At 37.7% G+C, this 16,874-nt stretch overlaps 1 protein-coding gene across 4 annotated transcripts; it reads right to left on the bottom strand.

The window, feature by feature from the left end:
• Positions 1–302: 302 nt before the first annotated feature.
• cblc (Cbl proto-oncogene C, E3 ubiquitin protein ligase) lies at positions 303–16,839 on the bottom strand. Of its 4 annotated transcripts, none has more exons than XM_055210071.2 (13): positions 16,548–16,839; positions 15,413–15,995; positions 11,093–11,239; positions 10,838–10,994; positions 10,582–10,703; positions 9,198–9,335; positions 9,030–9,117; positions 8,658–8,789; positions 6,815–6,994; positions 2,709–2,858; positions 1,139–1,200; positions 942–997; positions 303–697 (listed from the first exon to the last, which is right to left on the bottom strand). In XM_055210071.2, the coding sequence occupies exons 2-13, from the start codon at positions 15,796–15,798 to the stop codon at positions 558–560; spliced, it is 1,758 nt and encodes a 585-aa protein (XP_055066046.1). In that variant the 5' UTR covers positions 15,799–15,995; positions 16,548–16,839; the 3' UTR covers positions 303–557. The 4 variants fall into 4 exon arrangements, with proteins under 4 accessions (XP_055066046.1, XP_055066045.1, XP_055066048.1 ...); XM_055210070.2 differs by having other exon boundaries at positions 16,557–16,839; XM_055210073.2 differs by having other exon boundaries at positions 16,564–16,839.
• Positions 16,840–16,874: the final 35 nt, after the last annotated feature.

The following is a 16,874-nucleotide window of genomic DNA, read 5'->3' as shown; positions in this document are numbered from 1 at the left end:
ATAAAGTGTTTTGAAGTGGGAAACAGTGTTTAAGGCAGTTTTGGTTACTTCTTACAAAGATTTTAATAAAGTTTGAATATATTAGTCTTGAAATCATGATATATTCTTATACACTAATATGATTTCCCACAAAAAAGCAAAATAATAGGTCATTTTTATTAATAGATTGGATGTAGAACTGGCTACAGATGAGCAGGCTTGTTAACACTGCATATGTTGCTTTTAACTGTATTCTCTGGCATCAATTTTATCTTGACCTGTCCAAGCTATTTTTATAACCCTAAATAAGAACAATAAAAAACTACACAAATCATAATTTTAATGACCTGTCTTAAAAGCTATAGAAAAATACTTTTCATTGTGCAGTCTTTCAAACAAAACAAACAAAAACAAGGTGATTTTCTCTAAAGATTTAGTAGATATGAGGTAGAATTAAAGTGTGTTAAAAATGTAAAATGTACTCTTCCAACAAAATCTTGTTACAATATATTTTATATAAAGTTTCTGATATACACAATCACATTTTTTGCCATTATATTTTACACTCCTGTCTGATGTCAGGAAAAATCTCTCTCTGGCTGTGTTGCTGAAAGAGATAATGAATCCACCCCACTATTATCCTCTTCTTTTTTCTCCTTTCTTTTCGGTTTCATCCTCCTTTTAACATTTTCTGAAGGACCTTCCCAGGATACCCTATCTGAGAGAAAAAGGGAATGATTTGAGTAATGAGCCTTCTTCACTATAGTGAATACACAGCTTTGTCTTCGTGTAATTCAAACGCTTGCCGCTAGATGGCAGTACAACAAAGTCTAACGTGTTTAGCGTTTCGAACTGTCTCAGGATAGAGAAATGTCAACATAATGTCACTGGAATATTAATTCAGTAATAATTCGCATATGGATTGGCACTCCATAGTTTAGGACGACAGTTTTGATACTTACTGTGTGTTATCGACGGTAAAGACGAAGGACAGGTTTGTTCAGACAACTCCTCACTTCTGAAGGTAAGGTGGCAAAAAAGGAACATGCTTAAGTTAACGTTAGTCAGTTATTGTCAAACATTGAACTATATGCGGGTGAAAACAGTGTGAATTGCCACCGTACTGGTAAAAAGCTTATTATATCACATTATAATTTACCTGTCTGTGGAGGAGGTAGATTGATTTGGCGGGTTTTCTGCCCTGAAACCATGTGTGGTTTTCTGGGAAGCAAACAAAACGATGTTATCAGAACACAGCTAGACACTGCAGACAAGCAAAATCAAAGTGTCTTTAATCTGTAAACGGTTAGCCATTGAGGACCATGTTCTAAACAAAAGGGCTGGGTTATTATAAACCCTGGGTTACAGAATCCTGGGTTATCTGTTTAACGTTTCACACTATTCAGACTTAACCCGGGGGTTAAAAGATAACCCCCCTGGGTATTCATAAGCTGAGGTTTCACACTGTATTCTTAAACCCTAGGTTAACGCTTTAATTGCATATTTGTGGTGTCAACATTAATGATTGTATAAAAGCCCTTACGAAAATTAACTATGGTTTTATTGTGGTAAAAGTGTAGTAACCAGTTTTTTCTGGTGTATTGATTACTATGAGCAAAACCATGGTTTTTCTACACTAACCATGGTTTAACTATGGTTTTTGAAAACCATGGTTGTCAAAACCAAGGGTATTTTGTGGTTACCATGGTTTTACTACAGAACCATGTTTTGTTTTGTTTTGTTTAAACTGTAGTAAAACCATGGTTAATTTTCATAAGGGAGCAATGTCAAACTGACTGAATTAAAATAGAGCGCTACCTTTTTTAATAACAGCTTGTATCACGTTTCTGAATCACAGACAAAACAGGTCGCAATGTAAATCTCTCTTGGCTTTTTTAGGTCTCCTGGCTGGGACATCATTTTTACTCCAATTCAATTGTTTTCATTGCACGGATTATGATATGAGATACGTTCTCTTTCGTTTCTGATTTTAGTTTCTTAGTAGCTGTCCGTTGCTAAGTAGGGCTGGGTATCGATTCAGATGTTCCAGATCGATTCGATTTCGATTCGCAAGCTATCACATCGATTCAATTTCGATTCTCGATTCAATTTTCGGTTCTGGTTCTCGGGTCTGTTTTTATCTATGAATATACAAATACTATATTAATAAAAAAGAACAGTGAACAGCAGTTTACAAGTGGGTAATTAATAAAAAGAAATTAAAAGCCACAACACTATCGTCGTCGTCTTGCTTGCGAAATCTAAAATGCTTCCATACCTCTGACTTTTTATGTGAGGGTGGCATCAACATCGATGAAGCACCTGAAACCGCCATTTTAAGCACTAAATTAATGAATGACAGGCTCGCCTTTCGCTCCTTGGTAACATCGCGCAAGGCAAAAAAGAGGGTGACATCTAGTGAAGAAGCCTAGGTATTAGATTAACGTTAATCTTACGTTCAATGTTTGTGGAAATAAATACGAAAAAATTTATTCTGCTCTTTAAGAATCGATTTAAAAAAAAAAATTAATCAAAAAATCGACACAACATTCTATACCCCTTGCTTTCACACTGCATACGTTTGGCACCACAATGCAGGGTTAACCCTGCAACCCTACTTTAACCCTGGGTTAATTTCGGGAAAAACCCTGCTTCTAAATTACAAGTGTGAAACGCTCCTTAACCTAGGGTTAGTTTGTATTGTAATTATTATATAGCCACAGACCCACCGAACTAGACTGAGCCATGACCAGAGCGCCTGACTCTAAGGATTTGGAGCGTGGTTTGGGAGAATTACAGGATGAAAGGATGTTGTGTTTTGGAGGAAGGGGAGGAGGTGAAAGGCTGGAGCTGGGAACCTGGTACTCGTCCTGTGACATCTGTAAAAGTGACAGAGAAAAAAAATGAGATTGCATAGAACAAAGCATGTTAGTCTTTGGTCATGATGATGTCATATTTCATTTGAAAAAGAGTTCAGTAGGGTTCAGAACAGTAAGTATGGTCTGTTCAATCAATTGTACTGTTCATGACCATTTAACCAGTCCTGCTCTAATTGGCGTTCAGTCTGGAAAGGAAGTCAAGCACTTTAAAGCTAGATACACAAACCAAGCTGATTCTCGGCCATTGGGCAGGTTTCAAGCGTCATCTTGCTCAGTTTTTCGCACCGTTCCACACGTCCTTTAAATTAATGCTGCATCTGAAATGGCCTACATCACACTATATAGTATGTGAACAGCAGTAGACGAGTAGTATGTCCAAATTCATAGTATTTGAAAAACACTTGCCGAAAGTACCCAGTTGACCTACACAGATGTGTTAAAAACAACACATTAGTGTTGATTCTGGGACAACACGCTAAATGCGTTGTCTCAGAAACCACCCATCTCTGTGTTATTATTAAAACAACACATTTTGTGTTACTTTTAACACAATTGTGCTTTATTTGAACACAAAATGACACATAATGGTAAAAAAAATAACACAAAAAGATGTGTAAAAAATTAACACATCCTTTCTAACTGTGGGTTTAGACCAGATGCGAGTTCAACGTTTTGCGCGAGTAGATTACATACAAAGTCAATGCAAAGACACGAGATCAGATGCGTCCTCGCGTGGGGTGATGCGAATGACGTGATAGCCTCAAACGTGTCTTCGCCCATGTTGAAAATAACTCGAGCTAAAAATTCGCATGACACAAAGTTAAATCCTGCGAGTAATCTAGAGCGGGCAACGCGATGCGATTGCACGCTTCGCGTTTGGTGTAAATCCACAGTAAGAGTGTACTACTTCCGGCAAGATATTAAAGTGTGCATTCGATGAGCCCTCGGGAGAGAAGACACCCAATGAAGAAGATCCGTCGTCATATAAAAAATGTCAATAAAAGGTAAATAAAGGTAAATAAAGAAAAAAGTTAACGGCTCACTTGTTGTTAAGACAATGTATGCCACGTGATATATCAACATGGCGGAGGTAATATTTCAGAATTTCATTCACACTGCGCATATTCATACTATATAAAGCATAGTGGTCGATGATTAGCTAATTTACCTAATTCAGTACGTACTTCCACAGTATGCAGTTTCGGACGCAGGGTAACGGTGCATTCACACGGGGCGAAAGCGTTAACGCTTCTTATTTATGGTGTTTTCACATATAGTTAATTTTAAAAGAACCAAACCCAGTTCACTTACAGTAAAGTGAACCAGAAAAGGAACCAGCTGAATGTGACCTCAGTCCTTTTGGTGTTCACAATATAGTGGACTCAAAAGAGGACCCAGTTCTTTTTTTGATCCTCTTCAGAACTGAAGTGATCTCAGACCCTTTCTTGTTCACATCACAACTTCATAAGAACTCAGACCCCAGCTTTCTGTGCAGCAGTTTATTTTGATACAATGTCCAAACAACACTTTTGGGTCCTTTTAGGGGGGTCTGAGATCACTTGGTTTGTTCACATATACACCCTGAACTGCTCCGAGAGCGTTTGGAGGGCTCAAACATACTAGGTATGAAAACACCCTTACTTTTAATGGATGATGATGTCATGCGTTGCCGAACTGAATTCTGGATCTGTCAACATTGCATCACTGCCGCTGAAAATTTCTAAACTTTTCAAGCACCAACACGTGCGTCAGCCAATCAGATTGCTTTATGCAAATAACCTAGTGCGAGATGGCAAGTAACGTTTATGCAAGATCGCAGCATGTGTTGCGGCCACTGTGATTGGCTGTTGGCCATGCTTCAAACAAGCCTTCCGTCAAGCATTAATGCTTTCGCCCCGTGTGAATCTACCGTAAGTCTCCGGCACCTTTTATTGGCTGATTCAGCATGGTGCTTGTCTGGGAGTTAGGTCATTCTGATTGGCTATTTGGCATAGCCAACCAGTGCACAAGAAGAGAAACTTAAGTGACGAAGCAAGCGTCTCTTATTCCATTATGTAAATATTTTAAAACAATATGGCTCATAAGACATTACAGATATATCACAAGTTTATTTGTGGTGTTGATTGAGATTTGCGTGAAACTGGTAAGCGATTAGTGCTTTGTTTGGGCGATTTCCAAACAAAAGTGAGCATTTCTATACCCTACTTTCTTAAGGGGGCAGAGCCTCTAAAGTCAGCTCTTTAAAGGGTGTAGGGGATTTATGATCCCATGTATGGGATCACTAAGGCTAGTTGTATGGCTGGATGGAAAAGTGCACTCAGTGCTCTAAATATAAAGACATAATATATAAATATGAAGTAACTTTCAAATACGAAGTAAAATCACTGGTAAATTCACTGGCTTCCCCATTGACTCGATGAGGTACGAGTAAATGTCCGGGTAAGACACCTATGGCCAATGGGGAGCGTTGTGAGAATGAAAGAGACATGTTTTATATTGACCAAATTAAATGTGTTAATGTATCTTTGGCTTTATGGCAGGCAGGGTTGACAGATGTTTAATCTGAGCGATTTCTTAAGTTATTTACGCCTGCCGGGTGTGTACGAACATTGCTTTGTTCCGCTAATTTGTATGGAAACAATGGGAAGTCTAGTTTGTTTTCCCCCAAAAGTGGGCGTGAACCTGTTCAGAGACATTCTATGACGTTGCGCCAGTTGTGCGCATTGTAAGAACTTGTTAACTAAGATCAGGTTATCACAAACGGAACTTACTTAAAGTTGCCCTGGCATGTATACTTCCATAACAAACTTCTGGAAGGGCGCTTCCCAAAGCGATTCAGGTATTCACTTTCATTTAGACACCCTAACGAATGGTGTCCCCTATATGAAGGGCACTTCAAGGGTGCATAAATGGTCTTTGGAAAATGCCCTTTATGTTTTTATCCCAGCAGTCACTAGCCTTTCCGGATTCACTTTTAATTACCAACTACTGTTACCTGCTGGTATACGGAAAGTTATCTCATCACACGCAGGCACAAAACGGACATGCTACTTGACCCCCATCCGTTTGGTGTGTCAGGGCAACTTTGGACCCAGACGCAGCCAGCACGCAGGCAATGTGAGCCGATCTCTCAGTCTGCGATACTTTATTGGCATTGGTTAGTGAACATTTACTTTGTGTAGTAAATTCCGCTCCATTGCGAAGTCGATTTAATACTTATCAAGGAACCAACCGGCTTTACTGACAAGATGCGCGTGACAATCACATACGATTAATCGTGCAGCCCTTTTCAGCACAGCTTTTACACACTTGCTGGTATTCGTTACACATGCAAGCCTTGTTTTGAAATGTGAAGTTACCTCACACAGAAAATCAAGCATAAGTTGTGTGTGTGGTTTGATATTTTCAATGAATTTCACATGTTTTTAAATGTGACTTACTGTTTTTGGGGCCACTCTCTTACATATAAACTAGGGATGCACGATATATCGGCCGACATATCGTTATCGGCCAATAACTGCTTATTTTTAATATTATCGGTTAACGGTCTGATAGCAAAATTAGGCAAATAAATGGAAGCCGATAAATGATGGATTATTTTGGTTTGTTGAACCACTTCACTTGATTATTGGTGGCCATGTGGAGTTTTGATTGGTGCTTTCTGTGACATAGCACGAAGATGACACGTGTTGCGGGCTTAAGAAGAGTATGCTAGTCTAGCGCAAAGACAAGATGTCCGCGGTCTGGGAGTTTTTCATTGTGAAAATAATATGAATGTTTATCGGCCTATATATATAAAGAGTTAGCGGTTATCGGTATCGGCCAAAATTTCCATATCGGTGCATCCGTAATATAAACGTACATAAACAAACAAAGTGTCACTTTAGAGCTTCGGAGTTTGTATACATTTATAAAACCAAAGTTTAATAAAGATTTAATAAGTCAACAGTATTCACCTTTTTCATAGCAGCCAGTTTTTTCATCACTAGCCCTACGTCCTCATGATCATCATCTTCTTCCTCTTCCTCACTTTGCTCCGCCTTCCCGTCTGTCGCTGGTGTGTAGGGCTCAATAAATATAGACTTTGTACCTCTGATGTCACAGCGGCAGTAAGGGCATGTGTGTCCATCAGACTTCTGTTAGTGAGAGTGAGTGACACAAATTTTAACATGCCTGTAATTATGCAACAAGGTAGCTGTGCTATATTCTTAATATAGTCATATATGGTGCATGTATAATTATTATTTTAAAACACCATAAAATCATTCAAAACTTTCCTTAGAGAAATGTTTCCTGTAAACTTTAACACAATTTTGGTAAGCAGCAAAACCGTGGGTGTGGTGCAGTAATATTAATAGCAGCTCAGTGATGAGATCGCCATATTAACCAATAAGCATCAAGGACCAGGACTAGACATTTTTATACATTCACAGAATAGCAATGCAAAAAGAAACCGTAAACTGTAATACTTTCACACCACAAAGCTTATCTCTTATCAAACCAGCATTGCTTTTTGTCTGTTCATGCGTTAAACAAGACATACATTCATTTACCACTTCAGCTGTCGAAATGGACCATGTCCTCATTTTGTACCTGTTATCGTTACATGCAATCAAGTGTGACTGTGAGCTTGAGTGAAGTGGAAAAACTGTCACACACATTTGATCAGACACAGGAAGCCTGAGCCATAATGTGAGGTCATGCAGCTTTGAACTGTGGCAAACACTTAATTTCACACAATGCTGGGTCACGGCTATATGAATGACTGGGGAAAGTTTGATTACCATATTATGTTCAAGTTTTTTTGCTTTTACATTTAGATTCTAAGAAATTTCAAATATGTTGTTCAAATATTATTTTCACACGAAAGGCAAAACATAAATAATCATGTAATTTGTACAGTGTATTTTCCGGCAGGTTTTTGGGTGTAACCTCATCATCATTTCACCATAAAACACCAAAGTGACCAAAGAGAGAGATCTGCTGGTTTACGCATAATATGAAATTAAGGCCTGGGTGATATATCAATTATTAAATATTTTAAAGATAATGGTGGGAATAATAAAAGTGAATAATGACTATTAATTGAACATTTAGTTTTTATGTGCCAAAGACTGCACCAAAAGACAGCTTCACTCCCTCTCAAGCGCAAAACATAACTTAAACATATAATATAACACCAAGCGACAAGTGTGGAAAAAGACATAGGAGTAGATTATGATTTAGACTTCAAAAAGGATGCATAATCTGTAATATGGGGATATTCATTTTCAGGAAACAGATTTTGAGCAAAAAAAAAAAACATCATTTGCAAGCTGCGCAAGTAGACAGAGGGTGGTAATGCAGCTTTTAGCACTTCAAGCAGCTGTTGCATGCGCTAATTTTAAAGGAAGTAGTGTTTTCTGTGTTCACTAAACTTGTTCAAACCACGCTTTTTAAATTGTGGCAAAATAGCATCAACTTTTAAAATTATATTAGAGAAAAATGAAAAGATAATGAAATATAACATTTTAGGTACACTCTCAGAAAAGAAGGTAAAAACTTGTCACTGGGGCGGTACCTTTTAAAAAGGTCCTTATATGTACCATTTCGGTACAGATGTACCTTTGAGGAACCAGTATGTACCTGCAAGGTACCAATGTGTACCTTTTGAGGTACCATTATGCACCTTTTAGGTACAAAAATGTACTTTTTAAAAAAAGATACCACCCTAGTGACAATTTTTGTAACTTCTTGTACCTTTTTCCAGAGGGTGTATTTCGCCCAGTCCTTATGACTAATAATAAGAATGTACTATACCAGCCATCCGGTCAGGCAAGGCTGGCAAAGCAGATGTCCACATGGTTGAATGCATATGTCTTTGTCCCGTTCTGTACAGATTTTGCATAGCTGAAAGGTGCTGCCAATCTCACAGTATAACTCATACTGTTCCTGCAGAGAGAACAAATACATGAATGAGGGAAAATCTAATTGCATTACAGGGCAAAAAAAATAAAATAATAATGTTTGCCTTCAAAAAATGTGCATGTAAACCAGAAATAAAATGATCACAGCCTCCATAAAGTTAAAAGCTCCGCAAAGGAAGTCAGGTCTTGTATAACCATAAAGCACTTTGTTTTCTCATAACAATCAGAAACCTAAATGTTCTTGTTTTTGATGATAAATTCTTACCTCTGTAACTTTGACTCGACCCTTTTGAACTGGACTGCACAGGCTGGTAAGGTCAGGGTTCACATCACGCCCATCAGGGTATAAGTAGCTAGAAATAGTATTTTTACATTTTTATAACAGATTGCATTTTATATTTCTTTTAAAAATAATATTAGATTGTGAACATACCAGCCTTCCCTAAAACCTTTTATAAGTGCCTGGAACAGAGGTGTGTTCTGAGGAATGGTTTGAACAATGTTGCCATCATGGGTCACATGACCTATCGCCCACTGACCCATTTGTGTGCAACTGAGACGAAAAATGTAGCTGTGGACACACATAAAAAGCCAATAAGACAGGGGTTCTCAAACGCTTTCAATTCAAACCCCCCCATTGTCCACTATAAAATGTAAAGGTCATCCCACTCATATTTCTACCCAATAAAATAAACTAAGAAATATCTAGATTTTTTATTGCTTTAGGTTAGTTAAATGTTTGTTTTGTCTTAAACTGATTAATTTTAGGTCATCTTGAGGCCCCCTTGGACCTATATTGTAAAAAACTGTAAATGTTGCGCTTTTCAATTTCATATTACCCCCCAGTTTTGTGTGGGTCGGGTCAGTTTACTTTTGGGGGCTTTTCCACTGGGTGCAGTACGTGATGCGAAAACACTGTAGATCACTGATTGGTCTGAGATAATCATCACTACCAGCTTCATCGCTATAATGTAAAGGATAAGCTTTATCTTCATGCTAGATTGCTCTGTCTCGAGCAAACATGTTGTCATCTGTGCTCTGCTATAAGTTTCCAAACTCCCTTTTAGCTATGAAAAACATCCACAGGTTGAGAATCAGGAACACCATACCAGTTTTTTTCCAGACTTGCAGTTTGTGGCAGCACATTCGCAACGCAAATCCGCATATATGCTTAAATGCAACTTAAATGAGGCTCAGCAGAGCACGTCCACTGTGACGCCACCAGTGTTTACAGAAACTGTCATATGAGACAGAGGTAGTGATAAACGTGTAGTGATAATCTCTTTGTGGTGGTCTGAGAAATAACGTTAAATAAATGTATGGGAATGTATAGCATTCCAACAAAGCTCTCACTTGTATGATGTCACAGCAGTAGGCAGCCTAAATATAACGACACACGTATAATCCCTCCCACTCTGAAGTGTTACTAAACTCGATGGAAAATCTAACCAAGCCAAAGTGAGGTGAGCTGACCCGACCTGACCCAAACCAAAGCGTGGGGTACTATGCAATGGAAAGCGTCTTATTGGTAAAGCTAATCTTTTACATTATAGCTATGATGCTGGTAGTGACGATTCCCTCAGACCAATCAGTGATCTACTACAGTTTTCGCGTCACGTTTTGGTATCAGCTCGGGTTGGAATGCCAACTGAAGTGGTACTAAAAAAAGTACCGGGTACTACGTGCTGCACCCGGTGGAGGGCCCCCAGGGGTGGGCTGAACCAAACCATGGGGTACTATGCAATGGAAAGGCACCATTATTTAGTCTTAATCACAATATTTTCTTTGGCACAATCATCCCTTGCTGGCTGTCTTACCTGCCAGGACGATGTCTGTAGTGCTCTAGTCGAGCCCTGACTTGATCATAGGTGAGAAATGCCATGTATCCAGGGTGAGTTACCGCTAGCTGATTCCAGTTCTTTAGCAAAGTTGGCCAGGGCTATATGAAGGATATAAACACTGGAGATTAACTTACTTTATGTGAAGTGATCACAACAAAACCGGGAACATAGAAGTGACAAAGAAATAAGACGTTTGTTTATAGTTAATAACAATGTATCAGATCATTTCTACCTGGAAAAGCCTGGTGAAAATATCAAACTCAAAGATGGATATGTGATCGTTACAAGTGAGATCAAGTGTGGACTTCAAAGCCATAGCCTCCATTCCCTCTTCAAAGTAGTGAACCTTCTTTAGCTCCAGTTTAAAAATGTTCCACTGCACTATACACCTAAGAAACCGAGAGAGATGATTACGCAGAAGATTAAAGTTTCGTTTTTCAATGCACATTTTGTAAACATTTCCATAATACAGTCATTTCTGACATACTTATGTCCAAAGGCGTTCATCCAGAAATCTTTGGCCTCTGTCTTTGTAAGTCTAAAGTTATCACCCTGAAAACGCCCCCCAGGAAACAATGATCTCAGCTCAGTCAACATGTGGCTGAAGAGGAGTGACAGCTTAGTAAGATTTCTCCTGAAACAAAAATTACATTTATGTGAGGTTTTTGTAGTAGATTTAACCAAAAAATGTCAGAATTTGTATCACAAATAATAAACGGGTGAAAATTTTATAGTTAAACACAACTGTCTTTGTGGATATACCATAATGAAAATGTATCATTTGGGCCATTGTAAGTGCACGTGAGATTTGTGATGCTTATTTGTTAAATTGTGCATTTTCTGCACGATTATTTGAAGATATGTGATGCGTACGTATTATTACATGCACAATCATACATCAATAAACAAAGGATTGACATCAGCACAATGCGTGATAACTACTATAGGCAGGAAGTAGCACTTTGTAGCATCCTGTCCTGGGTCTTTGTGGCGTAGTTGACAGAATTTTCCATTGCTATCTGACCGAAAGGGTTGCCGTGGTAACAAAAGCATCCTCAACACAATAGCACAAATCTGTTGTCTGCTGTAATGCCCTTTGTGCTAACAAAGACATCTGCAAATTTTCTATATTAAACTGACTTTTGTAATATAATGATGACTTGCATAGCAATGCAAACTCTATAAAGAAAAATGTAATTGCGCTGTTCTGTAGTATCAGTTTAAATTAGACCATGCCCATTAAGAGTTTAAACAAGATATGCAATGTTTAGCATAAAGTATATGCATAACGTTTCTGAGTTATCTTTGGGTAGTTTTTTTTTTTGCAGCAGAGTTTTTCACTTTATACTTTTCTTCTACTTTGTGTCTCAGTGAAGGCCTCTAGTAGCTTCGCCACAAAGACTTCATTTTGTCTTTTACTTTTATCTGTGTAGCCGATGGAAAGTACACTGCTTCTGTGGCCTGAAGTTTCCTTTAGTCACGTTTTTAATTTTCCAACCCACAAATACACTGTCCATTGACCTGAGTCAAGCTAAATTTACCCACATGTACTGTATTAGGCAGGTTTGTGTGATTTATTTATTTCTCTTTAATAATCTGCATATCCTGATTTGTGTTTTTTTCTTTATTTTAAAAAAATACAGTGTTTAAAAAAATGACAACTTTTAGGAATTTGGTGTGAATTACTAGCTTTATGATCCATAGAAGAACCATTTCTGGCTAAATGGTACCATAAAGAACCTTTCTGGTTCTTTGTATTGAAAAAAAGTTCTTTATATAACCATTCCTTTCCTACTTTTTTTTTACAGTCTAAAGAATGTTTGCCTGAATGTTCTTTGTGGAACCAAAAATGATCTGTGACATGTGAAGAACGTGTAGAATGTAGGCACACTTTTTTATTAAGTATAAATGCACACATACTGCTTCCTGTTATCTGTTTCCCAAACTAAATATCCAATTGTGAAGTGATAATTTGTTGTGGCAGTTTTGCTTGGTTTATTAAAAAGCATTAGGTATTAGTTCAGGATTTTAACACGAGTGGCCTTGCATGCAAAACAAAGACTACCACTTGCATATCTTCACATTTACTAAAAGCTGTTGTTTTGTCTTTGGTGATGTCTCATCTAGGGCGGCGTTCACGCCAATCTTGAAGTGAAGAGAAGACCGTTTAAAGCACTTTAAACAAGTATTTAATGTTACTCTATTAACTAAAGGAATAAATGACCAAACAGTTTATGTGGAATCTATCTACAAAGATTTTATTCTTGAATTAGGTATTGATGCATAGACATCCGTTTTTTTCTCTCTCTAACATGCATAAATAAAAAAGGTTTAATTGTGTAATCAGGAGCTAGAATCAAACTTCTCATGAAACATAAAATTAAGATGCTGGGTTGCATTGCTAGAGGGAAATTTCCTCCATTTCCATGATAATGGCACACTATAAACACTGGTCATTAGTAGGCACGGCAGACCAGGAGACTTGGTCACGCTTTACAATGAGGACTAAAGAGAAACTTCTATCTTTGGTTTATAACATTCGAAATATTTTGTTGATGAGGCGGCCTTTCTTCTCATGCAAATCGATGCAAATTTTGCAGACAGTTGCAAATTTTCTTCATTGTATAAGTTTAAGGAAACACATTCATGCATATTTTTAATCTTTTGGCACGCACTGTGTTGCAAGCCATCTTCGCGCCACAAATATATTTTTTAAGTTTGCATATGGTGGTGTGTTTTCCTAAAATGATATTCTATTATATTGCTAAAATAGGAAATATCCCAATATACCGCACCGCTTTATTGTAACGTATCGAAAAATATTGCACCGCAACCTTTGTATCGGGATATGTATCGCATCCTGAAATTCTTGTCGATACACGACCCTACTTCTGATCACGTGGACAGAGATAGATTAGATAGGAAATAGAAAAATGAGGAATGATAGGCATTTTTGATTAAAGGCTTTTTAACATTTATCAGGAGTGTCTCGTTTTTCTATTTAGGCTCTTTTTTGAAGAGCACCCTGGATTGTTTATACATTACTTATATATATTTTTCTGAGCCAGAGAAGCATTCCTTTTTCTTTTTTCTATAGATTAGATAGATTTTGCATAGTCATTTGAACTGATGAGCTATTTAAACTCCTGATTAAATTCAATCTTTTAATACTTTAATAATAATAAAACTTTAATACTAGTTTCAATCTCTGCTTCTTCTGTCTGTTTAAAACGAGAATGATCTTAAGAACCAAAGAGTCTTGCTCTTTCTTTGAGTTCTGAAAAGAAAATAGTGAAGTCCAGCACTAAAGTTATAACACGTCTACTGAAAAAATGATCAGCCATCAATATGACAAAAAGTGTTTTGGGTAAGATGTAATCATTCTACACACACAAAAAAATGCTGGGTTATTTCAACTTAGTATTGGTTCAGAAAGGGACGAACCTAACCCATTGGGTAAAATTAACCCAAAAAATTATATTCGACCCAGCAATAGGGTTAAACTCAAGCATTTTGAGTTGAAACAACTTAGATAAAACTTAGAGCTTAAAACAACTATAGTCACAAGTTCTGTGTCGTTACCAAAGAGTTCAATGGTAACAACGAACATAGTGACTGACCATAGTTAGCTAACGATGCTTTTGGAAACAAACCCCAACATAGGTTAAATTACAACCTATGGCTTGGGTTCGGCTTTTTTCTGACCTATATTTACCCAGCTATTGGGCTAAAAATAACCTGATTTGGTTTGCTTTAAACCCAGTGTTTTATAGAGTGCAGGGCTAAACGCAAATAATTTTTTATACTGGCCCAGGCGGGCTAGTGGTTCAGGTTTTCACTTGCCCTGCCAAAATGTTCACTGGCCCCAATAAAAAAATATATGTCACATATTAAAAAAAAATAATTCAGAAGTCAAATATTATTGTATACAACAGACCAACGAAAAAAAGGCTTCCAACTTTTCTGCTTTATTTGTAAACTGACAGCAAATTGCGCAAAATATTGCATTGTTTCTTTCGTCGTGTTTTACCCAAGTAAATGTCTGCTTCCAAGATGTTAAATAATATACATTAATGAAAATATATTTTAGTGACTGAGGTAAAGCACTGGCCGATCGGGCAAGTGACAATACTTTTTACTGTTCTGAACGTCCCTCACACTTGCCCCGGACCACCGGGCAGTCCTTTATGTTGAGCCCTGGAGTGTAGGAAACATGTTAAGTGTTGTTTTGACCGTATTTAATGGGCCATTTTAGATTTATTGTTTACATCAGTAACTGCAAATGGTTGACCATAGCTGACTTGTAAAATATACATTTCAATTTAATTTTGGAGCCTAACATTAAATTTGAGCAAATTTTATGTATATTTTTTATTATTTAACAATCCAATTGTAATAATCCCCAGAATCCACTGTTTTTCTAAATCTAGTGAGTATTTCTCCCCTTTATTTGAATGGCAAAATATCTTTAGCTAATGAACTACCGCAAATGTAATATCTACCTGACATTTTAATCCAACAATGATATGGCTAAATTATAACCTACCCAGCCATGTTTTACTAACCAGTTTGCATGCAGTATAATGATCTGCGTTACAGTTCATTGACAAATTACATGACTTCCGTGCTAACTAAACTAACAGAAGTCATTGGATTTTTAATCTTTCATCTTTGACAGTTTTCAGCACTTTAATTATCATCCAATCCATTGTTAATCAATCAATGTTGATCAACGGTGAGATTTTTATATTTAGGAATCTTTTATAAAGAGACACATATTTGTAACAACTTTGTGCACAAGACTTACCTGTAGCTTGAAGTTTCTTCATACATCTTCTCCCTGCCATTCTTGAAAAGCAGCACGGCTCTCTCCGCCTTGTCCAGCAAGTGTCTAATATGGATCCGTAGATATTCTCCCTCATCCCCTCGTGGCACGGCCATCATGGGTCCCCTGTAGTGCGCCCATAACTCTGTTAGGTGGCTTGCGGTCTCTGACACTAGCTCAGGGAGGTATGGCGGGCTATTTTTAAGACCCAATCTCGGGTCAGTGCACAATTTATGGAGCTTCTCCAATCTCTTAAGAACTTTATCCAGCAGTTTGCGGTCGCCGCTTGTGGGGGACTGGGATGCAGAATTGGAAGAGTCAGGAATTAAGATACGGCCTGTGGTCCCTGAACTTCTAGCTGTTGCCATTATTGATGTTCGACACAAAAAGCGTAGTCAGTGCATAGACCAGCCTCATGTATCCAGTGAGCCACACGTGGAGCCAGTCTGGCTCAAATGTGTCTGAATCGTCTTTAAGTCAAGTTTAGATGGCGTTGATGTTACTCATTTCCTTCACACAGCTACAGAAGTGTAGGTCATGCGGATGTTCATGATAAACCAGATTTCTGTTTTTATCAGAAATGACACAGAAGGATGAAAGCACTTTAGAGCTATTATTTATAAAAAAGCGAGATACAATCATGAGTGGTTACTCTTTGTCTCCATTACTCTGCGAAAAGAGGTCAGTTTTAGGTAGCGTAATTAATCTGAAACCACTACTTTAACTTGTTATCTCTAATGATCTAGATTAAAAAAAGTATGCCCATAATTGTGAACATTTCGAAATTAATCATCTTACCCCCAAAATGCTGTTGAATAATGAAATAAAAAAAAAAATCTTGTGCAGTCCATGTTAAGTTCCACAAGTCAGATCAGGTGCTATGAAGCGATGATACACTTTTGTCACCATTGCCAGTCAAAAAACAAATTTTTCACCGGCAAAGCAAGAAAAGAAAACCATACCATCCTATTCTTGTAACACGGTACACTTTACAAAAACTACACCGTTTGGCTCCAGAACCAAAATAAAGATCTAGTGTTCTTTAAAAACGTTATTTTTACACACATACGATATGAAGGGTACAAGCAGTAACATGAGTCTGAATGTTTGAAAATACTTGAAATACCAGTCACCCGGTCCCACGATCTCTCCACCCATTCTGACACTTAGTGGTCTTTCTCAGGCATTATCTCTCCCATCCGCACGGCTTCTGTCAGTCTGTTTAATTATATCTCGGTTGTAAATGTTGAAGAGCCACTCATACTAAGTTGGTTAAGGGCAGGAACTCAGCTGCAGACATTCTCTCTCTTTTTCTTAGATGAGTTTCCGGGTAGGTAACAGTCAGACAAACAGGTTTGTTTTCTTTGTGTTTGGCAAGTAGAGACTGAGTGAGTTGGGACGCTGCTCGAGTTGTGGGGTATTGGACAGACCATGTGTGTACAAC

The sequence above is a fragment of the Misgurnus anguillicaudatus genome, chromosome 10 (assembly GCF_027580225.2).
Source record: "Misgurnus anguillicaudatus chromosome 10, ASM2758022v2, whole genome shotgun sequence".
Lineage (NCBI taxonomy): Eukaryota > Metazoa > Chordata > Actinopteri > Cypriniformes > Cobitidae > Misgurnus > Misgurnus anguillicaudatus.
Note: the sequence above shows the minus strand (reverse complement) of the source record. Positions and strands in the feature narration are given on the sequence as shown.